General features: G+C 36.9%; 1 protein-coding gene across 4 annotated transcripts in view; it reads right to left on the reverse strand.

The window, feature by feature from the left end:
* The window catches only part of CEP162 (centrosomal protein 162), a 43018-nt gene that overhangs the window by 2932 nt on the left and 16056 nt on the right, over nucleotides 1-24030 (reverse strand). For 3 of the 4 annotated variants that reach the window (XM_063150598.1, XM_063150595.1, XM_063150597.1), the window contains 20 exons: nucleotides 23288-23403; nucleotides 22305-22335; nucleotides 21820-21942; nucleotides 20905-21096; nucleotides 20656-20737; nucleotides 19536-19800; nucleotides 18100-18358; nucleotides 16292-16434; nucleotides 15263-15490; nucleotides 14509-14643; nucleotides 13499-13611; nucleotides 12616-12721; nucleotides 11727-11853; nucleotides 10658-10821; nucleotides 9153-9257; nucleotides 7892-8116; nucleotides 6131-6801; nucleotides 5163-5304; nucleotides 4089-4187; nucleotides 1163-1297 (listed from right to left, as the gene is read on the reverse strand). In XM_063150598.1, coding sequence (XP_063006668.1) covers nucleotides 1163-1297; nucleotides 4089-4187; nucleotides 5163-5304; nucleotides 6131-6801; nucleotides 7892-8116; nucleotides 9153-9257; nucleotides 10658-10821; nucleotides 11727-11853; nucleotides 12616-12721; nucleotides 13499-13611; nucleotides 14509-14643; nucleotides 15263-15490; nucleotides 16292-16434; nucleotides 18100-18358; nucleotides 19536-19800; nucleotides 20656-20737; nucleotides 20905-21096; nucleotides 21820-21942; nucleotides 22305-22335; nucleotides 23288-23403 — 3461 coding nt within the window. The remainder of the gene's footprint in view (nucleotides 1-1162; nucleotides 1298-4088; nucleotides 4188-5162; nucleotides 5305-6130; nucleotides 6802-7891; nucleotides 8117-9152; nucleotides 9258-10657; nucleotides 10822-11726; nucleotides 11854-12615; nucleotides 12722-13498; nucleotides 13612-14508; nucleotides 14644-15262; nucleotides 15491-16291; nucleotides 16435-18099; nucleotides 18359-19535; nucleotides 19801-20655; nucleotides 20738-20904; nucleotides 21097-21819; nucleotides 21943-22304; nucleotides 22336-23287; nucleotides 23404-24030) is intronic. The other variant, XM_063150596.1, reaches the window with a different exon arrangement.

Raw genomic sequence — 24030 nt, forward strand, 5'->3', positions numbered from 1 at the left:
GTTACACAACATAAGAAGTATCATAAGATATCAAAAGCTCCACAATTAATTTTAATAGATCCTTTAAAGAGAGATTATAATTATCATATTAATGATAGGCCACAAATTATCACATTTGCAGTTTGATACTAAGGATAACCTGTTAACTTCATGCTCATTAATTTCCTTTTCATTTTGATATAATTCATTTGGGCAACTGTTCAATGCCCCAGTGCTGATGGTTAATGGAGAAAATCTGGGACAAATCAAAACCCAAAGCATAATACATAACAAGGACAGGAGCACCACAAAAAGATGAAATTGTTTAGTACTAAATATGTATACTATTATTTCTTAAAAAAAAACCCAAACATGACAAAATATCTTAGTAAATACTATTGGTATTCAGTGGAGCTATATCACAGAATAGGCAGCACCAAACACTTCACAGAAATGGTAAAGACATCCTCACATCATATAAAAGCAAATTAATAGCAAAAAAATGAACTGTATTACAGTCACCTTTAGCAGGACAGAATGTGAACAAAAATAACAAAAAAAACAGTGGCAATAGGATTTATTTTTAATCCAATGACTTGTTTTATGCATGGGTCTTTTTTGAAAGAAAATAAAGATCTGATATAGGAATGTACAAGAAGAAATCCTTCTACAGCAAAAAAAAAATCTGTACATTAAAAGCATATTCCTTGAGATCTGGTTTTAAAATTTAAAATAAAATAAGATATTACTATACTTTTAATGTAGCTTTTCTGAATAGGGCTGCAAGGACTAGATAATCACAGTTCCATTGAGGAATATATCATAGGTTAGACTCTGCACTCCAAACTCTTTGTCAGTTTTCAGTAGGTTGCTTTCATTGTGAAACTGAAGCATGAAATAATGATATTGACTCCAAAGGTTTGTCTGGAGTCCAACCCTCTGGGACACCAAGAGCTCCTTAGAGCAGGCAGCAAGGAAGTTACCCAAGAAATCCTAATTAGCACAGCAGGGTCAGACCAGCACCTACACTCACTTGCATTGGAGGCAAAGACAAAACCATGGCTGCATAAAAACTACTTTCCTCCTGCAGTGTGAGCTAAATAAGCCTGAATAAATACAGCAAAATTACATTTAAACCAATAAATTGCTCTTGAGAAGTAAATGCAGCTATGAACTGGTATACCTTTTGGATCTCATGCTCCCTTTCTGCATGTCTGCTCTCTATATGCTTGATTTTCTTTTCCAGGCACAAGAAATGTTTCATTTCAGGACTCTGGCTCTCCCTAGCCTCTCTCAGTTCTTCCAACAATTTTGTCACCTACAGTCAAAAAGAGAATTGATGAAAATTGTTATAATTGTGTTAGGCAGTGTATAAACCAGATTCCTTTAAAATGTATTTAATTAAAATGTTGTTTAATTGTTACATTCAAAAGCTGTAGAAAAAAAGACATAAAAGAGCAATCTCCTTTGTTCAAAAGCTTTAACAGGGACTCGGGGATTTATGTTAGGATTTTTCATTTCTAAGAAGTAGCTTGAGGACATGAAAGTCTAGTCCTCTCTGATAAATCCAGTGCTATTAATAATGTTATGAAGGGATTGTGTTCTGTCACATTTTTTACTTCATACAACAAAAGTTAACAGAGAATATGATTAGATGTTCTTACACTTTCCCTTCTCACACCCAAGATAAAGACCAAATATAAAAGATACCAATGTATTTCTAAGGACTAAATTAATTAGATATGCTGTTGAGAGAGATGATTACAAGCCTGCATGTAAGCTTAATAATTGCCTGGTAAAATAACTTGACAATGACTTAAAACTGATTTCCTAATCCTCCAGAAATTCAGGGAAGTTTTCTTATAAAGCCCTACTGGTTTATTCTCATTCTTTGCCTGTTCTCAGTAACTTGATACTCCTTCATCCAAAGTATTTTTTGGTCACTCTTAATGTATATAAGTAAACCAAAGTGACAACTTTGATATCTTTATCCTTTATGATAGTCCTTAGCTTCCCTTAGCCAATACATTTGAGAGCTGCTACCCCTCTTCAGGCACTCAGTCATCCTTGGCTCTCTGCTGTGAATTCAGGTAGCTGGCAGCTTTGTGTCTTCATAAGATGTTATCACTCTTACTTAGAAGTGACTCTGAGGCAGCTTACTATTACTTACACATTTCAAGGTGGCTTTCTAAAATAACAAGGCCTCTGTCAGTATGTTTTTGCCTGTCCATTACTCCAGCAGACAAAACTTTTCAGCCACGTTTTTCAGAGGAGCAGAAGTCTTAGTTTCAAAAGATCTGTGCAAATGAGTGTCTGCTGCTTGGCTGCTGAGTTGCTCCACTGAAGGGAAGGGCTGATGTGTGGTCTCAAGTATATAATTAAACACAATTTAAAAATCATAGTGGAAAGATCTCATGAGGGGAAAAAAGCCCCAGGAGAAAAGAGGCTCTGTGTATTTTGCCAGCGACAGAACCACGTCAAATACAATGCAGTGCTATGTGCAAGCTGTTAAGGGAAGGAAGCACTCAGTTAATGGAAAACATCCATTAACAGCATTTCTGAGATTAGTATTCAAATAACAATCTTCCAAGAAGCCACAGGAAAAACTGCCTTTTTGGATGTTACCACCATTTTAGACACAGGACTCAACCCTATTACCAGTGAGGTGCTTTCCCCTATCACTGCTATTTTCATTTGCAGGTCTGGTTGTCTTCTTTTCTCAGCACAACTTATTGAACCGTTTAATGCCAAAGATGTATTTTAAAAGCAGCACAGAAGTTGTGCTAGAGGGCAAAAGCAAGGCATAGACATTTCTCTCTGTACAGTCTTGCAATGATTTCTGTAACAAAGACACTCCTTTCTTTACATTTTCTTAAATACCAGCACCTTGAAGTTGGCCTCTGCCATGTGGGTCAGACTGGATGATCTCTTAAACCATTACTGTCAATAACCTGGAAAGCAGTCATAGAGGAAACAATAACATTTGTCTCATTGTACTCTTGCTCCGTTTTTCCAGGAAGAAGTATTACATAAACTGACACCACTGGAATGAAACAAGCTTTGTAAGGAAAGCCAACATCTATATGAACCCAAAGTCTCAGCCCCTATTCTGCAAACATAGAACTTGTTTAATAGGACACCTTTTTTCTCCCCATACAGACCCACAGTTTTATAGAAATACTTCACAACAGAGGTGGAATATTGCACATGTAAGAGAAATACCTGGATGAGTAGCAAGATTAAGATTAATCACTTTTAATAACCCTTGCAAGTTAAAGTATTACCAAAATTAAGTTAAAATAGTGATCTTCATACATCAGGGAGATGGTGAATGAAGCACAGGCACAATGCTGAGACAGGCTACATCCTCCTGAACAGGAAAGGGCAACAAAGACTGGCACTACTTCAAGAACAAAGAATGCATAGCCAGTGATTCTGAAAGCTTGAGCTAAAAGGTGGACAGCAATTTGATCCAACATTAACCCAAATGCAAAGATAAGAACAAGTGTAAATTTTAGATTATTTGCTATTGAATGAAGTAGAAGATTAGAAAAAAAAATCAGCCTATATACTTCTCTCAAAACCCATTGAATTTCACAGATTTTATAGTTAACTCTCCCTTCTTAAGACACATTAAGTTTCAGAGACAGCAGAGGAGAAAGCCAAGAATACAATTGCCTAAGTCAGTTTTACAGCAATGGAGGATGAAAAAAGAAAAGCTTTTGAAAACAGTAATAAAAAATCCCCTTAATTAAGAGGAATAAAGAATAAGTCCTGTGGTCTATTTACCACTACCCACCATAAATCTCAGAGGATATGAAAACCTGGATTAACCTACTGATCAAACTTCATACAAATGTCAGACATTTCAAACAAAATAATAATAAAAATATCAACATCAAAAAAGGTCAAAGTTCTGCATTCTGTTCTGTGTTGTTCTCCTGGTCACACTAGAGAAACTTTGCATTCTCAGGGATAATTGATGTAGAAGCAACTGGCAAAGATTTTGTTTGTAAGACTTATTTTACTACATATTATTTCAGGCTTGACATGAATTATGATGAAAACTCTTATTAGACTGAGGTGCCCCCATTGAAATTTAAATATACCTCTTTTTGCAGGAGTTGCTCTCTTATCTGTGAAACTAAAAGAGCTTCTTGATGTCTCTCTTGTTCACCAAGTTGTTCTTGAAGATGTTTGATTAATATCTAAAAAAGGTTTAAAAATATTTTGTCATTAGCATATACCCCCATGAAAACATGTGAAAACCAATGCAGGAGAAGTACAGAAAAAAATAAGCAGCACTGAGAAATTGGGGCCATTCAGCCTGGAGAAGAGAAGGTTGTGTGGAAACCTCACAGCAACCTCCCAGTATCTGAAGGGGCCTACAGGGAATCCAGAGAGACTCATGATCAGGAACTGCAGTGATAGCACAAGGAATAATGGGTACACATTAAAATGGAGGAAGTTTAGGTCAAATATTAGGAAGAAATTCTTTATTGTGAGGGCAATGAAACACTGGAACAGGCTGCCCAGGAAGGCTGTGGATGCCACTGTTCAAAGCCAGGCTGAATAAGGCCTTGAGCAACCTGTTCTAGCAGAAGGTGTCCCTGCCCATGGCAAGGGGGCTTGTGAGTATGATCACAAGTATGTTCAATGATCTCTGAGGTCTATTGAACCCCTTAACATTCTATGATTCTGTGATTGCAGCACTGCAGGTGTAAGTGCTGTGTGCATTAACAACACTGCCTCCAACACATGTGTGTGCATGGGCTGTTAAATAGCACACATATACCACATATGTAGTATGTGAAAACAAGCCTCAATCTTCAAGTTACTCTCCTCATTTTTAAATGTTAAATAATCTGAATGAAACAGCTCTTTCTACCCTTTATACCATGTGTAAAATAGCCCAGAGAAGTGGTGGAATTACCCTCCTTAGACATACTCAAAAGCCATCTGGATATAGTCCTGGATGATCCTCCTGAGCAGAGCAGTTGGACAAGATGACCTTCAGAGGTCCCTTCCAACCTCAGCCATTCTGGGATTTTATGAATACTGTGGCACAGGATGATTTTTGAAACAACAGGTCCTACCTCCAAGAAAGTAAGCTTATAGTAATACAGAAAGAAATAACTTTTAAGATACATCTATATGTAAGTAATGTATCTACTATATCTTACCTCCTGTGCTGAAATTCTGTTCTTTAGTTCAGCTACTTTAGAAGTAGAATGTTCCTTTGCATGCTGGCAAACAATCTTCTCAACTTCCCTCTGGTGGGAAGCTTTCAGAGATGCAATGTATTCTGCTGTGTCTTCCTGTATCCTGAACAGAGCAAGAGAAAAGTGAGATGTAGTAGTGCAGCTACAGACAGTTCTTCAAAAATGCAGCAGCTTCTCACTTGAACACACAAAATAACCAAAATGTTAAAGGCAGCAGATCTTGTATATTTCATAACAAAACCTTGCAAGACAGGATCATCATTACTTCTATTGCTCTGAAGGGAGAAAAGGGTGGGAAACCTACAGTGGTGGATATGTGCATCATCTAACTAGAGGCAGTGAGGATACAAAAAATTCAGTCAATCATCTTTGCTGGTTCCTCTTATTAAAACAGTGGCAAGAGAACACATGCTTTTTAATCATAATGCAGCTACCTTCTTTCAGATATCTATTTTAGAAAAGAATGTGTTGTAATCTAAATTGCATGTCCATTTCTTCTGCTTTGATTGTCAAGGGATGTAAGGGAGACTAGGTAAAGTATAAGGTTTCTACTGTTGGCCAAGTAAATTCCACTGAAAGCACACTCCAGGTTTGAAGGAAAGAACATGGACCAAGTATTAATGCCGTACAACACAAAGCATGTAAGATACGATGATTTAAACTGAGATATTTTCTTAAAAGCGTAAGAAATTGTAGCATTAATAAAAGCATTAACATAGGTTTGCCTGTGGAAAGAACTGTGACAGTGCACTGCTTTTAAAAAAAACCCAAAGTAACAAAAGAACTCCCAAAAGCCCTCCCAAAGCCAGAAACAGCACAAATGAAGGTATAAGCAACCTTCACACATGGCTGAATGCTAATATGCTACTTCAATCCTATGTTTGCCAACACTTTAAGAAGGTTTTTAAAGGAATATGTTGAGCATTTACCTTCGCATGTTGCTTTCAGAATAAGCCAGAGCTGCCTGAGACTTCACCCGCTGCTGGCTCATTTCCAGGGACAGTTTCTCCAGCTCCTCTTTCAGATGGGCATTTTCTTGCACAACTTCCAAGAGATGAGAATCAGAGAAGGTATGTGGTTGCTGTGTTTTGTCATCATTGAAAATGCTTAGACAGGCTTCAGTGTTGTTGGAATTCCTTCTATCTGCGGCTGAGGTATTCTTTTTCACGACCTCTGTAGAATTTCCATTAGTGTTTGTTTTATTTCTCAAATTATTATCAGACAACATCACCATCCTTTCTTTTTGAAGTTTCTCAACAGTTTTTGTGAGGTCTTGTATTTCTCTATTTTTGGTGACCAGTTCTTCATTTAGTTTTAACAACCTGTCTTTTGTGCTTCCTTGTTTCATCTTAGAGTCCATGGAATCTAAGTCTTTATTATCATTTTTGCTTCTGAGTTTTAATTGGGAATTTTGACTTTTAAGATTTTCAATTTCTGTTTGGAGGTTTCCAACAGTGATCTGATGGGTCTTCTTTAGATTCTGAAGCTCCTGCTCAAGTTCTGCAGAAGTGGCTTTATCACCATTCAGTTTTGGTGGTTCATTCATAAATTCATAGGCAAGTAGTTGCTCAAGCTCTGCAAGTCTTTGTTCATACTGTATCTAGGAGGGGAGTAAAAAGTAGGGACAAAAAAGCAGTTTTGTAAGTGTACTGTTATTATTAGCTCTTCCTATTATTCTTTAAAGTTATTGCCCTTCTGAAGAAAGACTTCAGAAGACAAAATACGAATCAGGATTACTAACAAACTACTCAATCAGTTCAGAAATTAGTGAGTGAAATAATTAAGTCTGCTGTAAAATAGAATTACTTGAAGAATTTACTACAAAAGACTCTAATCACTCTAATGGATGCAAGTAATTATGGGATAGACAATTATATTGACAAGAAAATATTTCATTTCTATGCAACTGAGTTCTCTTCAGATGCTACCAATGTTAATTTTGTCATTATGTACTTGGTATATGTCAGCTGGCAAACATTCATGTCACATGTTCAAAGCTGTATTTCACATTTTTCAAAACATCCTAAATTTTAACAGAACAGATCTTTCTTTTTATGTATTTCTAAGTATGAAGAAAGAAGTATGAATTCAAAGAGAGACACAATCTTTCCCCCTAATGAGCTGAGGAAAACCAAATCTTCTTAATAGCTTGGATGGCCTTTGAGGAAAGTATGATGAGTGACTTATGGAGAAAAGGTGGAACAGCTGGCCAGTGCTTTCTTTTCTTGCTCATTAAGCACCTGTGCAGTTCACCTTTTCTCAAAAGTAAAATTCCAGACTTCCAGGCTTCCTAACCCAAGTCTTTAGGCTCACTATCATGTAATTTTTGGACAATGTTCCCTGCAGAAATGCTCAGCCAGTAGACCTCTGAAATCACAGCGTTTGGTACAACAAGGAATTAGAGAAGCAGCTCTACTCTGACCCACAGGGTGAAAACTACTTATCTTAATTATAAGAATTAAATTATTATGCCTTGAGAATATGTCCTCTTCATTTCAACACTACCCTAACAATTTCAATGCTATTTTTATTTATCTTAGGCGCTGAAGGTACCGAAATTCCGGTTCTGAATTCTTTGAATAATTTTTTTCCCTTGAATGTGGTCTTTGCCTTCAGTTTTAACCACTACCCTCTGTTACACTTAGTTGACTTGTGACTGTTACTTTCAAAGCGGACTACTCAACTTTTACCTTTATTTTTTGAAACTGTTGTTCCATGGCACGAAGGCTTTTCTTAGCTTCATCATCTTTACCTTCAAGTTCTGTTTCTAATTTCTTTATTCTTCTCTCCAAAAATTCAACTGTGTTTGTTTTAGCTGAAAGATCATTTGTTTTCTCAGCAGCAGCAGCAGCAAAAATCAAAGCAGGCAAAGAATTTGGATGCCTTCTTTTTAGAATTCCTTCCATTTCTCTGATCTATTCATAAGAAAATTAAGTCAAAGGTTAAAAATAATAAAGTTCTAATAGAAAGGGAACAAAAGTAAGTGACAGAATGTTAACAAATTTCATTCCCTTAAGGTGGACGAATGAAAACCTTAGATGCATATATTGAGACTTACTTTATATTCCTCCCATTTATGGTTTTGTTTACAGAAAAGCAAGACTCATTGTCTCTTACTGACTAACTTACACATGATCTTAAACACAATATTGCTCGGGTCTTCAGATTACCTTATATCAATAGTCTAAAGAAAGTCAAAAAACACGATTTAAGAATGGCTTTTAATGCTGTGAATATGCTTTTTTTCCTGGATTTGCATTCACATTCTACTTTTCCAACTGTTAAGGATATTTCATAGCAATATCGGAATTATTCTCCCAATAACACATTAGAGGTCTTTTATTTTGTAGTATGCAATCATGTAAAACTAACACTTTGCATTCAGCATTAATAACAAGTCCCTCTCTTATCTGTAGATAAGATATTCATATCAGAATTCTGCAAAGGCTCTTGCCCATGACTCCCACATCTCTAACCAATGCAACTGCTACCTCCTAAAATTCAGGAAGGCTCACTTCCACTTGATGTTTTTTTAGTAGAAATATGGATTTTAAGGTCTCCACTCCCCCAGTTTTCATGATTCTTGTATGAACCCAGCAGAATTTAAGCCCCTACTCTTGAATCAACTTGGCTGAAATTCATCATACTGTTAAGGAATTACTGAATGTGGACAGGAGTCTTAGCAAGCTTTGGCTTTTGCCCTCTTGCCCCTTTTAAAGAAACTCTGAACAGTTATTTTAAAAGATTTTAAAAGGGATACCAGCTTGTTGAATATAGTAGCAAGAAGATTTACTTAGTCTAAGTAAATAATTACTCTTGTGTTGATGAGTGTCCAATAACATGAGTTACTTTATCACAGAACTTCATGCTATACTTTATCCTTATCAAGGCACTTTAAGAGACTTTATCTGAAACAAAATTTAAATGAGAGAGAGTTCTTTTATTGCATACTTGTCGCTCAAGATCCTGAATTCTTTTAGCATCTGTTGCTCTGTCTCGCAAACGTTTCTTCTGTTGCACACACTGATCTCCTGCATCAGCTCTGAGCTTCTCAACCTGTCCAATTTATGAGAAAACAAACTGAAACATGTATTCAGAGACACTGTCCTGTAGTACAAAAACATTTCAAACACACATAGTACAATGGAAGTATGCTGCCATTTCAAAACTCGTAATGGTAATTTCTGTACTAACTGATTCTTCAGACTCTAAACCTCCATGACAGCTTCCTTCTCCAAAGCAACTGAAACTAGATATGGAAATCTAAAAGAGAATTTCAGCTCTGGGACACTCTTGTCTTTATACCAGAAATACTGGTCCTTTCTTTCATACTGCCAGTATACAGGCTTGATTAGTAAGCTGTCATATCAGGAGCTACAGTGCATTCCATGATTTCAGGATGAGTTTAGGAAATGGTTTGTGATTTGCAATGCTACACTATGCCATGAGATACAGAAGCAGCCAAAAGGCAATGTTATGCCTAAATAAAAGCTGAGTCCCAGCTGAGAATGAGGGCCTGGCTAACTCATGTTCCTGCATTCCTGTGATGCCTGGTCATGAGGACTCAAAGCTATAATCTAAAATTGAATTTCCTAACTTTATTAGCCACTATGATCTCTGTACAGGGATATTATATCCTGGATATTTAAAAATATTCCTATCTTGAATTCTCTCCCAGATTGGTAATATTACCAAGTCATGCTAAGTCATGCTTTTATGCCAGCATTTTATAGTTTGACTGATTTGATTATTTCTGTGAAGTCACAGCTTATGGTACCAGAATTTTTAGACACCAGTCCAGCCCAGAGAAAATGCCAATAAAAATATTTTCTTTCACAGGAATGGTATCTTGAACAAAGGTTGATATGGTGGTGTCTGTCCCTGGCTGCTCCTTCAAAAACATCTCCATTCATCTGTGATCTCTCTAATAAAAGATCATAAAAGATTCCAAGATCAGTTGTATTTTAACACTGGTAAAATGTTTGGGTTTTTTTGTAACTCCCAAGTCTATTGTACTGACAAATAGACAATGCAAATCTCACCAGTATTCAAGATTCATGTATTGATTTTGTTTAGATTTCAAGTGTTTTGGGTTTTCCCCCCCTACCACAGTAACCAGGGAGCTTTTCCTAAGAAAGAATTTAGAACTGGTACTTAAGAGAATAAAAAAGTGTTGTCTAAGTTACTATGGAGAAAAAAGGAGGAAAAGAGAATGAGAAGAAAGGTGTTCCTGGTTGTTAACATAACAATATTCTTTCCCTTAGGTCAAGAAATGTGAAGACTTTAGGGAAGCATGTTACTTTTGTTCCCAGAAGCACTGGCAAGATGTCCAATAGAACCAATCTAATATACCAAAAAAAGTAATTATTATGAAGGAAATAATTACATTACACTCATCACTGGAAAAAGAAACAATTTTCAGTTCCAACTTCTTACATAAAGCTAGATATTATCACCTCTAGCCTTAGTTTCTCAATTTCTTCTCTTGCATCTCTAAGACGGGCTGCATCTTTATCCAGAAGATCTTGATTTTCTGCATACCACTGAAGTCTTTTTTTTAAATGAGTAATTTCCTGTTTGTACGATTCTTCCATAACTTTAAATTCATAAGACTTCTCACCTACAAGAATAAAACATTCTTAGAATTGTTTTATTAGTAATTATGTATTGAAGAAGTAATTAGTCAACACTGTCTTCCTCAGCAGATTTCATACATTTACCATTTTTAAAACACTGTTACTGCAGTAGTTTTAAAACCAGATCCTAACTGGGATTTTAAAAGCAACAGTATTTGTAAAAAAACCCTGTATTTTTCTCATACGCAGCAATACTCAATGGCTTACAGTTCACTACAGAACGTATTTAAGACAGAATCTCAGGGAGATCTGTTCTTGATCGTGCTCTAATAAACAGACCTTCATCATCAAGATGAATGACAACATAGAATATAAGCTTTGATGTTTATTGATCATACTCCTCCCATTTAGGGATCAAGCATTTTCAGAAGAGACATGGAGGTAAGTATTACTGCACTTAGCATTTGTGATGCCTGACACTGGAAATGGGAGAGTCCAATTTTGAGCGTTCTCTCATTAATTCAAACTGGAAAAAGCTCTGATAAGAATGCTGAAAAAAGTCCCAAGGTGTAAGTTATAGGCAAAAAATGGGGAAGAACTAAATAGGAGACTAAGATGTAACACAGTAAATCTTTTCTTTTGAACAGAGTTGTCACATAATTGAAATAATTTTTTTTTCCACATCCAGTGAAAGATTGGCAAGAAATCAAACCTAACAGGTCACAACAAAGAGTTTGGTTGGATACAGGAAGATACTTTCTAACAGAGTACCAAAAGTACTGCAGCATGTCCTTGACTGTATGCTTTTGTTAGAAGTTTAGACAGTATTTGTAAATGGTCTAGATGCATTTCATTAAGTAATACTTTAATAAGAACAAGCTTTTGTTACATATTTATTTACTGAAATGCAAAGTAAGCAAAATTATTCAACAAAATGAAGGTGCTTTACTTGATGCAGATGCAATCTGGACTTTGGCTAAATCTCTCTCTTTCTTGGCTTGTACCAAGTCTACCTCAAGAGCTTGCTTATCTTGTTTTAGACGTCTTATCTCTTCTTGTAATTTAGCTTCTTCTTTCTAGGTTATAAAGAAAACAGTAAAACATGAAAAACTAAACACATAATATCACACAAAACCCCTGAGCATGCTTTTTCATCACACAAAGATTAAATCACAACAGTGTTACACCCAACCACAGCAACAATGAGGTATTTTAATTTTGGTATTATTGTCAGGCCCTGCAATAGAAGACCATGGGAAAACATAAGCTAAGCATTAAAAAAAATCCAAACTCCAGATTTTTTAAGCCTTACTTAACTGCCATAGAAGTAGAAAATCTCTGCCTTTTGAAAGGGTCAGTAAAGAAAATGGCTTGACTTACTTCTGAGACTGAAGACTGTAGGATAAGTGGTCAAATGTACTGTCCAACAGTTCACCCTACTACATTCTACTTCTTGCCATTTTCTGCAGGCAGTCTCTCTTTTTGCTACACACAAACACTAGGAAACTTCAAGACCAAGTAGGACAAAAGGTCTTGGTGCCAGAACCACCTCTAGAGATGGAGCCCCTTGGTCCTAGGTATGCACAGGTACAGCAGAAAGCAGCTGGGGGGGCTGAGATTTTGGGAGCAGCCAGTTAACAGACCGAGTGTCTAGGCATGTACATGTAGGTGTGTCACTGCTAGTGAGCTCCTATCCTGAACTGCTAAGCAGGCCACATCAGGCCCGTGTTGCATTGGGCCACACGTGCTCCTTGTGTTTCCAGGGGTATTAGTTGTATTTCTGTGCTACATGCAAAGGCACTACGCTCTGTTATCTTACAGGCTTGGTATATACCTACCTGTGCTACTCGAAGCTCTGAAATCAATTCTGTGAAACTCTGATTTCTGGCTGGTTCAGAATCCTGCATGACTCGTGACTGGTTGTTAATCTTCTCTAGCTTTTCTCTAAACAACAGAAAAGCAGTTATGCAATGTGGTGATTCAGCATACTATCAGTGGCCACTGAAAAACAAACACAATCCCCTGCCCCCCAAACTGTAGCACACAGTCAATCTGAGCAGGTTCAAAACAAAAAGATAAACAAACATACACAGCATTTATACACAAACAAAATTCACTGTACGGTGAAGTCTTCTCACCTCACACGAACTAGTTTATTTAGACTAGGAAGGAAAGGGAAGGAAATAAAGTTCTACCCTGCATCAGTGGAACTCATTTACAGGCCTCTCCATAGCAAAGATCTGTAGATTAGGAGTACACACAATTGCTAGGTTGTTTCTCCTTACTAGCACAGGATGCAAATCTCACAGGACCAACAATGCAGGGAATAGAATTGTTTCTCCACTAGCAGAACCTCTTGTGCCCCCTGATTTACTGTGTGTCTTACAACAGCATCAAAACATCTTAACAACATCAGCAGAGCCAAAATATCAGAACAAGTGCAGTGTAATGTATTATGTATTCTGATATGAATAAGAACACTGAAATATTTCCCAAGTGGAAGTCTCCAGTCTTCCCACAGGTTTGCAACACCATCAAGAAAACAAAGAATTAAGTGTCCATAATCAACACAAATCAATTCTCAAAAGAAGAAACAAGACCACAAACCTGAGAAACATCAGAAAGCATGCACCTGATAGACTCTGCAACGGTTCTTCATTTAAAAAAAAAAAACAGCAGAAAATTCTAGAGATTTTAGGTCAGATATGCAAATGAGCCTACCTTAACTGTATTAATTCAGACTTTAAACACTGATTCTCCTTAAACATTCGTTCCTCATTTTTTTTGTTTTGGATTTGTAGCTCTTTCATTTGTTTGTATAACCTCTCATTTTCCTAAGTTGAGACAGACAAAGTTAAAGAATATTCACAGATTACTGTTTTTTTTCAGTTATAAAACAATTTTCTATGAATCACATAGTTTACCTGCTGAAACAGTGGAAGAAAACACTGAATATTTAATTACTGAGCTTCTAAAATGGATATCTACTTTCACTATCTGCAATCTCCTCCAAGTGTCTGCTCACTCTGCAGGAAGGAGCTAAGACAGATCCTCTGCTCACTACCCCAACTATATTCTAGAAACGTGTTCAGGGGTGAGTGTTGATAGATCAGAGCTCAGCCTGCCCATGCTCCAGTCCTGGGGACACAAATCATCATTGTCTGGGACGCTCACAGACATATGTTGGAAAGACACTGTGTTTATATCAGGGAATCATGCTGAGCAACAGCTGGAAGCTGGTTGAGCTAACCACTGGATTTTACAGCTGCAAGTATTCAAAAGGATTATCAAGCCTGAATTATCTATTTCTCCACTTGACTAAGTAATACAAATCAGGCATGCTAATAAGGTTACCTTGAAATCTGCTGCTCAGATCTTGAGAAAAACATTTTAAAAACCAAATTTTTTCAGATTTCAAATGCTGATTAAAAGTACTAATTTTCAGCTACATTTGGGAAAAAGTTTGTGGTTCTCATTGACCATAAAGTTCTCAACTGTAAAGTTACTGATTTTTACAATTTAGAACATTTATATGGATCTGTGGAAAAACTTAGTCCAAACTAGGTGTGTGAAAGACTTTTTAAATCTGCAATATGTTTGCCTTTCACACCCAAATTTCATCCACTTTTCAGAAAACAAGATACCTTTTTTCAACAGAAAAGTAGTAATCATTAAACAATTTTGTTTCTGAAACTGGACAGAACACAGGTCAACATGATGTGTGGTGTTACCTGTTGATAACCTTGAATAATGACCTCTTGATCTTCAATCTCTTTTTGTATTTGGGCCAGTTTTTCCTCAGTTATAGGAATTGTTGCTGCATGGGTCCACCTCTTTTCTTGGGTAAGCTCTTCCATACTTCTTAGCTTTCAGAACACACAAACAATAAGAAAGTTTTGTTAGCAACATGGACTTTTCTACAAGACTTACAAGACTGTGGTCTCTTGATTATGGTATGAGAGCAGACCAACGAGTGGCTCTAACTGGAGTTTTACAGAAGCATTATGAAAGAGAGAATGTTTGGGAAAAGCTAGAAGTTTCTGTTCTTATGTCTCTAGACAGGAGGGTATGTTATGATGCAGGGAGTTATTCTCACCAAGGGTATAGTGGAATAAGTCTGGGAACATTTCATACAGACAAAACACAACACTGAAAGATGCATCAAGAACTATAAACAATATCTCAGCATATAGTACTTACCAGTAACAAGTGGTATCTGTGGGAGTGAATCAAATCTTTGCAAAAACTTGCAGCAAGACTCTCAAAATAGCAAAGTAAAGGAACTCAGGATAACATGGTTTATCTCCAGGAAAAAAAAATCATGTCTTACAGGCACTAAATGTAACAGCAGGCATGCATTACAGGGTGTCTGTGTAAATTTGGATTTTCTCCTCATCAACACCTCATCTGAAGTAACATTGATTCAATTTTCAGAAGCAATGTTTCCTCTCTTCTATAGGCACAGGATACAAGATGATAAAGTACCTTACTCTGAAGAACATAGTTTTCCTGACCCAGACGGGAGAGCTCCTTCTCATGCTGTGTTTTCAGTTCTACTACCTTGGCCTCCATCTCCTTCTCTTTTTGTGAAAGCTTGCTGGCCAGCTGCTGAATCAAATCCCGAGCTCTGCTCAGGTCCTCCTCTGCTGTTTGTAGTCGTTTTAACAAATACAGCTCTCTATCACAGCTTTTGAAAGGGGAAAATGATAAGTCCTAGGGCAGACAATTCAGGGAAACATTACACTGAGCTGATCGTTTAGCAGAACTCTGCTCATCAGCTTTGTTTAACTGGTTTGTCTAGCTCTCAGCAACAACACAAGGCACTTGAAAAAACAACCCAAAATACAACCCCCCCCAACACTTCAATAGCAAAACATCCTATATTCATTGTAATGAGTGACCTCATTTGCAAAATATATACGAGGAAATCAAGACAAAAAAATCCAAAAAGAAACAAATACATCTCATACGACAGCCACTATATTGCTACCATAATTATTATATTATGCATCATCTTACTTTTAGAAAAGCAGCAATGCTTTAGGTATTCAATGAATAGCTTTTTTATGCAGTTGATAAGGGAGAGGGAGAAATCATTATGGTACTGTAAATTCAGTCATCTTGAGAAGTCAGAAGGTACTATTAAATATTTAATGCAATGCAAATAGGAAAAATCCCTGAACAGTAGTACTGTTTAAACATTCATAGCAGAATATTATAAGTAGAAGTTATATTTAACCTTCTTTTACAATGAAATAGTAATTCTTAGAATTTAATAAGAGACTTTAATTATATAGACCCACCAAAGCAACAGCACTATCCAAGCAACTGAAAAGCAGTATAATTATATTTGCATATTTTAAAAGCAAAAAGTAGTATTCGACAAAAGGGAAGTCTTCAGTCACTGTTTCAGTATTTTCCAACCTTGTGATAATTGTTAAAAGCCTTGAAAAAATAGGCTTGCAAGCCAAGTTGTGCATGCTAATATTAGGAGCAACACTGGTTATTACTCACATGGTGATATTGCTTGTTATAATCCTCAGCCTGGTGTCCAAGATTACTAACAACTGATTGGCCAGACAAAACTCTGTTAATACTTCCCTCCAAAGTTGGTTCATTTGCTGCAGATCTTATTATCCTAGTAGCAAATAAGGCTTCTTCATTTAGGCAGAAAGTAAAATAGAACAAATTATATTCAGAATTTCATGTCCTTTAAGAAAAATATGTATTCATGTGATCCAGCCTGTAGGTATATAAAGTATTCTACAACCTGAATTTTGAATGAAATATAGAAAGTTGAGAACAATGATATACTACGGAAAAGCTGGAGGGTTTTTTTTTAAGTAAGGAACTGATGACAAGATGAACAAAACCAAAGAGAACAACTGAAACATGCAGCTGGATAATAAATCCTTCACAAAACAAGGTTAATCTCACTCCTCCACTTTGGAAGCAGCCAGTTATCTAAGTATATATAAACACAAAATATTTCAAGCTACGGGGAAGATAAGACACAGCAATTTTCAAAACAGACTTTGGAGTGCAGACAGTATAGAAAGAAATGCAACGTTTATTTGTTGCATCAAATAAATGTTGACTGGAGTAAGAAATCAGGCAAGATCCCTCCAGAGTCACTAACATACATGGAACTGTTCACATCTCAGCCTTCTGACAGTAACTACAACTGCCATTTCAACTGCTCCTGCTTAGGAATGTTACACCTGAATAAAAACCCCACCAGACAATGACTCCTTTCCAAATCTCATGCCTTTTTAGTGTCACACACCCCTCAGAAAGGTACCCCTTAGCACTGATGACTTGGTAATTGCTTGATTCAATGCTATCCTCCTCCTAGCTATAGAAGAGGCCCCTGCAGAATACAGCCAGGTGAGATTAATTTTCTAAAATCACATAAAATTGAACTAACATGAACAGTTATAGCTAGAGAGGGAAGAGCAAGTGTGAAAGAAGCCTGTAGTCTTATTTTCTCAGTACTTGTCATTCACTTCACCACCTTCACCAGGCTGTAAATCCTCTTCCTCAGGGAGAGACACATCAATGTACTGAGGAACTGAGGTCCCTCAGTTCAACAGCTGCCACTGAAGCACCTCCCTAAGACAGGTGAATAATCCTGAACTGCTTTTCCTGACACTCCCTGCAGGGCTTTTAAAAGCCCTGCATGCTACAAGTGCATTAAGCCTGGGTACCTGTAGTGTTACTTGCTCATGCCTCAGGGATAGTAAACATTGTCTGAATTGAGCTGAATAAGCTTAAGATGAACTATCTCGTGAAACTCTTTGGGCTTCACCCCAAAATAAGAAGTTTCCTTGCAACCCAGCTTTCACAGGATTACATTGGTATTCTCCTTTCCATAGTGTTTCCAAGAGACGTGAACAGAAAATAGGACTTCCTTTTTAGTACCTCTTTTGTACTCTAGGAAAGCAAAGATCAAAAGAAGCTCAGAACAGGAATTCAGCCTCAAACATATAAATTAGTGAGTCAGCAAATCTTTGCATTTACTGTAATGAAAAATGTCAACTTGTAGATATTACTTTTTGAACACCAGCTTTTTTTACTCTTTCGGTCCTGCTGGTGAATAATAGATGTCTCAAACATAGTGGTGGTAAATGTGAGTGGAAAAAAGATTCATATAAAAGTCTCTCTCACAGCTATTTCATGCTAATACAGAAAAAATTCAGTATTTAACTACATTTGAGTTTAGATGTCTCTATGACATTTGGGGTTTTTTTAATGTGAAGCATAAAATGCAAATCTCTCTGGCTCTTAAACTCAGAATCAAAACTCTCAAAACTTACAATTACCTTTAGATTTTGCTCTATCTGCAGGACTTTTGGCTTTCATAGAGGTCTTTTTGAAAGCTTCTTTTGGTGTTTTCTTTTCACTGACTGAAAAAGATTGCTTTGAAAGTAAACTGGGCTTCCCATAGCCAGAACTTCTAACCAGTCCATGAGGACCATGTGACGGTTTCTTTTTATGTACAGGTGCTGGACTTCTAATATTCTTTGGTTTGGTTGACATTGATTCTGATCTTTCATTCTTCAAGGAACAAGACCGAAGAGCCTGTGACAGAGCACATTGGTTTAAAACAAGTTTTAGGCTCTGCTGTAAACTGAGGGTAGCATTCACCAGTGAAAAACACAGAACCAGTTACCAGAATTACACAACAATAAGACTCAGGGTGATGGCAAGCATTGTTTTTAAACAAATTAGTAGTAAGTAATTTTGCAGAATTGTACTACTTCAGAACTACACAAGGCAAGTACTTTGTACTGGCTCTATTTAATTGATCTGGGCAAATGTATCTTTATTTTAATTGTACTGTACATTACAGGGTCTTTTGCTTACCAAATAAGGTAGGTCATGACTAAAGGCTAATAATCACAGTGGATACAGAAACCCAGCCATGAATAAAGGAACAGTGGCAGGCAGAGGAACTCTGCTAAACTTGATCATCAAAAACAAAGCACACAACTCCCAAGGCTAACAAATGAAAAAATTTAACCTGTTTGCCCTAAAGGGCAATGCACCAGGATAAATCAGCCAAACCTCTGTCCCTACAATGCCTCACACACACAAAAGATGATTGCTTAAAGGAATGTGAAGCTAATTTAGGGGATGCAAGAAGAAAATAATTTGGGGATACAAGGAGAAGATTTGGGATTACATAAATCTTGTCCTGGGATGTCTGAGATGATTGCAAGAATATGCAAAATTTACAGGATCTCTAGGGAAATAACAAAATAGACGTAAGAAACAAGTCTGGGAAATAGAGGAAAAAAACAGATTAAAAAAGCTGGTGACATGAGCAGGTTGCTGGTCAGCACACTTGTCTGACCCAGCTGGACACGGACCACTGCAGCCCCTCCTATATTCTTACTGAACTGCATTTCTAACTGTTCTCTCTGTACAAATGCTCCCTGTTCAGAGCCTGTTGTGCATTTACACGTGTCCCTCCAATGCTCACGTGCTCAGAGACATCACTGTCCTGAGCTGGAGACATGGCATTGCAGCAGCCTTCCACATGTTGGGCTGGGACAAGAAGAATCCCACTGGACCCAATGTACACTGGATTTGGTGACCTCTAACAGTAGCAATGGCAACATGAGAATTTCAAGGAAAACAAACACAGTCTCTCAATTTCTTAACATCAGAGCATAATCAAGTGACAGGCAGTCTAAAAATACATACCTTTAAAAATTACTTCCATACAACAAAAAATCTGGTTGGTAATACTTACTTTTTTAGTTTTGTTTCCTTGTGAAAGCAGAGAGTTTTGTCCTATTTTTTCTCTTAGTAGATCAGGCTGCACTTCACTGGTCTGAATTTCCTTCTCAGTCATCCTCTGAAAGTTACTGTCATTGATGCTTGTCTGTAGAAAGATGCTTTCTTCTCTGCTAAACTTTTCAACTAAGTTTTTCTCCCAAGATGTATTATTCTGGGGGTCTTCCAAGGGTGAGTGGCTAATGAGGTCATTGTCTGTGCTGCCTACCAGTTTCACAGGACTGCAAGAAAAGAGAAGTCATATATAATAAGACATTTGCCTTTTGCTTTTCTATCACTCTGGAAAAAGCAGGACATTTTTTCCTTACGTATCAGCTGTAAAAACTGCCTGAATTTCAAAGAGCTACTAAGCCTCTTTTAAGACCCATCTTGCAGATTTAGTCATACAGATTCACTCCCATGCTGTGTAAAAAGAGCTGCTTCTCAGCAGCAACTGTTTTTGTAGAGGTAGCAAAATTATCTACAAGATAAACACCTGTAAGCCTGCAATTAATGCTAATTAAAAAGTGAGCAGTATTTCTGCTGAGTGCAGTTATATGATAAGCTCCCTGAACTCATCTGCTAAGCATAAGCTGTATTTCTGACAGTTGCCAGGCCTGTGCTGTCTGCTCTAGACAGAACAGTTGCAGCAAATAAGGGGGAGGTAAGGAGCATAGGTTAGTAAGAATCACAGCAGTGAGGTTTGATCTTAAGAGAATTTGAAATTAAGATTATGGAGTTTGGAGAGCTAGAATAGGATGTGGGCTGAAATGCTTGTATGGGGAAGGGGAAAGAGCAAAAGACTGGGAAGGCAGAGATCCTAGCTGTGAGAGTGATGAACACTCCTCCAAATGATTTGACAAACATTGCTGCTTATTACCTGAAGTAAGTATGGGAATCCCTGGTCTAAACCTACTAACACTGTATAATTAATTTAACAGTTCACTGCAAATGCCATAATGCCTATGCAGGATATAACAAAATTTCAGTATGTAATTAGAGAAAGATACAGATAAGTTATTTAGTGAGCTATTTTTCACAAATTGTTAGCAGCTTTAGATTGCTACAAGTCTTAAAATGCATCTTGAAATAAATACCGTTCAGGGTCCACATCAAAATTTCTGGTATTAAACATATGTCCTGTAATTGTTTTCATCAATTCTTCCACAGTAGGTAAATCTAAATTATGAGAAATAGATACAAAATAAATTAAAAAACAGCCTAGAAAAAAATATTTGTTACAAGGACAACATTTAAAAATGTTTCATAAATGGACTATTATAGATATTACTGGTTCACTCATTTTACAAGCTTGTACAACACATGCCTTCCTTTGAGCTATTTACCTGAACCGACAGTTGACATGTTTTTTGCACAGATGTCATTATTTTGTGCAGTGCTTTGCCCTAAGCCTTCTGAGACTGCCACTGCAGAACGGTGCAGCTTCTGCTCGCCAGTGTCCCCCAGGGACTGATCAACGCGATGATATTCCTGGTATAGCGCTTCCATGTCACTGCTAGCTTGTCCATAGGAAGTACCTGAGAAAAAAGCAGCCTCATAAGACACACTACTGGATTTTCTGTTTTGGGAAACAGAATCCCACTGGAGCCTGCGTTTCAGTTACTGCCTTGGTCTATTATGTGGGGAGAGAGTGATATCACGTGGGGAACAGTGATATCATGTGCATTAAAAAATAATTAAAAATCTAATTTTTCCTATAAAAAGAAACAGTTGCCAAGTTAATTAGTGCCTACTAAATTATCTCATCTACAGTTTGTGTTCCTCTCCCTCATTCTCCCCCATCTCAATATTTTAACAGTACCAAAATTAACAGCTTTTGTTAAATGACTATTTGAACAGGTGCCATCACAGCCATAATCTGGAGGTAAGTGGCCTGTACTGTTGTGTGAAGTTTGAAAAGAGAATGCATTTAATAATTCAGTTCAATGCTGTCAAAGAAGAATTTTAGATATGAGAAATAACCAGAGGTGATGGTATTTAAATATGAAATTGCAGCATCAAAAACTACTTTTCAATAACCAAGTGTTTGGCAGAAACACCACTATTTCCTGAAGTATTTCCTCCTGCTTTCAAGATTTGTTGGCAAAAGACAAGGGCTTCATGTTCCCCAGTAATCTAAGAACAAGTGAGTTACCTATTTTAAAAAGTCACCTATTTTAAAAAAGGAAGATTTTAGGTTTTGAGTTTTGTTGTGTGGTGGGTTTTTTCCATTTTTCATCTTTTTCTAAAGTACCCCTTACCTGCTTCATTCATTTCAACTGCACTGACTTCTTCAGGCTGATCATGTTCCCCTGGAGCTACATCTGATGCTTCAATGGCCTTCTGAAGCTCTACAGCAGAATCTTGTGAATCAAGCAATACAACTAAGAAGATAAATGTTAAAGAAAAAAAAATTCTCTTATTTATACTTCAATTAGAAGTATACCAGAGCTTGATGTCTTAAGCATACAAAAAATACTACATAGATTATTTTATTGCCATTAGTGGAAAACCAATGAACTCTGATTACAAGTCTGAGTTCTGAATAGGTGTAATAAATATAAAAATACATTGATGATCACCTTGAAGTGTTAATATGTAGATTATTTTAACTATTTAAATTCAATGTATTTTCAGTAGAACACAATAAAATGAGGTGAAAAATATCAAAATAGTAAAAATCAAGTAAGCAAGTTTCAGAAAGTTCCATTTAATCTTCTTCCACTGAACAAAGTTTATATTTTACCTTTAGCCAGCATGCCAGTGTTTGCTTCTTCCTAACACAAAAAAACCAAAAATCCAAACAATTACTTTTTGAATATTCAGGGGAAAAAAACTGGACAAACTTTAGAAGTTGGTCCAATACCTAAAAACAGTTTTTAGAACTTAGAACTAACCACTCATTCATTCTCCAAGAATATGCGCTTCTCTGAAGTCCTCCTTAGAATGCCATAAAGTTCTCAACATCCTGTACTCTATAAATCTTTTCACAGGTGAATAGAAATGAAATGCTCCTCTGCATAGAGGAGCATTTTTGCACCTTCCTGGTTCTCTTTTATTGTAATTTGAGAAACGAAAGTTAAGTAGCAGTAAGGACATTATTTACAGCTCCATTCTAACTTTTCAAACATTTACTAGAAATACCACTCTAATAAATTTCTTTAAAAAGAACAAAAAAAAAAAAAAAAAAACCAAATAAATTTACCTAGTGAAAATGATTACATGATGGTCTATAGACTTCTTTTGAAAAAAGCCCAAATCTGAATGTGTGCTCCAGGGATGCAGCCATGTGCTCCAACCACATGTGCTACACATGAGAAATAAGCCAGCAGTGCCCTCACAGCTCATACATACAGTGAAGATTTTTGGGTCCTCTGTCCAAAGGGCTTCTCTGCACACAATTAACTGCAGTAGTCTGTGTCACTCAAAAGCTCTGAGAGATTAGACACTACCCATCCTGAGGCTGAGTTTCCACCTGAGCTCATAATTTGTGCACTTCCATCTTCATTTCTTAACTCAAAGGAGGAGTAAGCAGGAAACCCTGTGAAGAACTTGACCCCTTCTATGACCTAGCACAGGGAAGTGCATATCCGTAATAGAAAGATACAGTCTGAGAGCCACAATATTCTTTCAGACAGTATGTATCATATAAAGGTTTACTATATTTAGTTACATATTGCAGAGCTTTTAAAATTCCTGCAAGTAACAGAAACATTTAGCAAGCTATACCTGTTCTTGAAGACTTAAATCAACTTCTGACATGATGTTTTGATTCACCTGATCTCCTTCAGTTTTAAGAGCAGGATTAGTATCTGTTTCTTCTTCAAAATCTTCACTGTAGCTACCTAAAAGAGTAAAAGTAAAGGTCAAACAGAATGAATACTCAAGGAAGATAAAGCACTAAGAGACAGCTACTTCCTTTTCCCCAAGGCCTCGTCTAAGAACAGCTACTGCTAATGTTACTCCTTTTACAAAGGCAACAGAAAGTTTCCAAAAGTGAGTGTGGTACTAAAACTACAGTGAAAGTCACACATAATATCTCTAAATTCAAAGGAAGCTGCCTTGTGATCAGACATGCTTTGTCTCAAGGGGTACTTGAACTGACCCCTTTTATTCAATTACTCTCTCTCACTTAGGGGTGCAATGATGCAATTCCAACCCTGCAGATAAAGTACTCTGTACATTCACTTAGACAGTTTTGAGGCTCAGAATCTGTAATTTGGCTTCTTATGACCTGCTCTGGTCGGCCAAAAGCCACTCTTAAGACAAAGCACTATTTAAACCCAAGTGTGTCAGAGAATGAACTTTACAAGCAAGCCAAAGGCTTTTCCTTCAGTTACCTAGATCCTTTGACAAGTTTCAGTTCTCTTTTGCTGTATCTCTCCCCCTCAGCTCCTGTGGTTTAACAGGCTCCAGTGTCTGCATTATCTGTAACACTTAAGCCTAGAACCCTTGCAAAACACTGGATCATA

This window comes from Melospiza melodia, chromosome 3 (assembly GCF_035770615.1).
Source record: "Melospiza melodia melodia isolate bMelMel2 chromosome 3, bMelMel2.pri, whole genome shotgun sequence".
Taxonomy (NCBI): Eukaryota; Metazoa; Chordata; class Aves; order Passeriformes; family Passerellidae; genus Melospiza; species Melospiza melodia.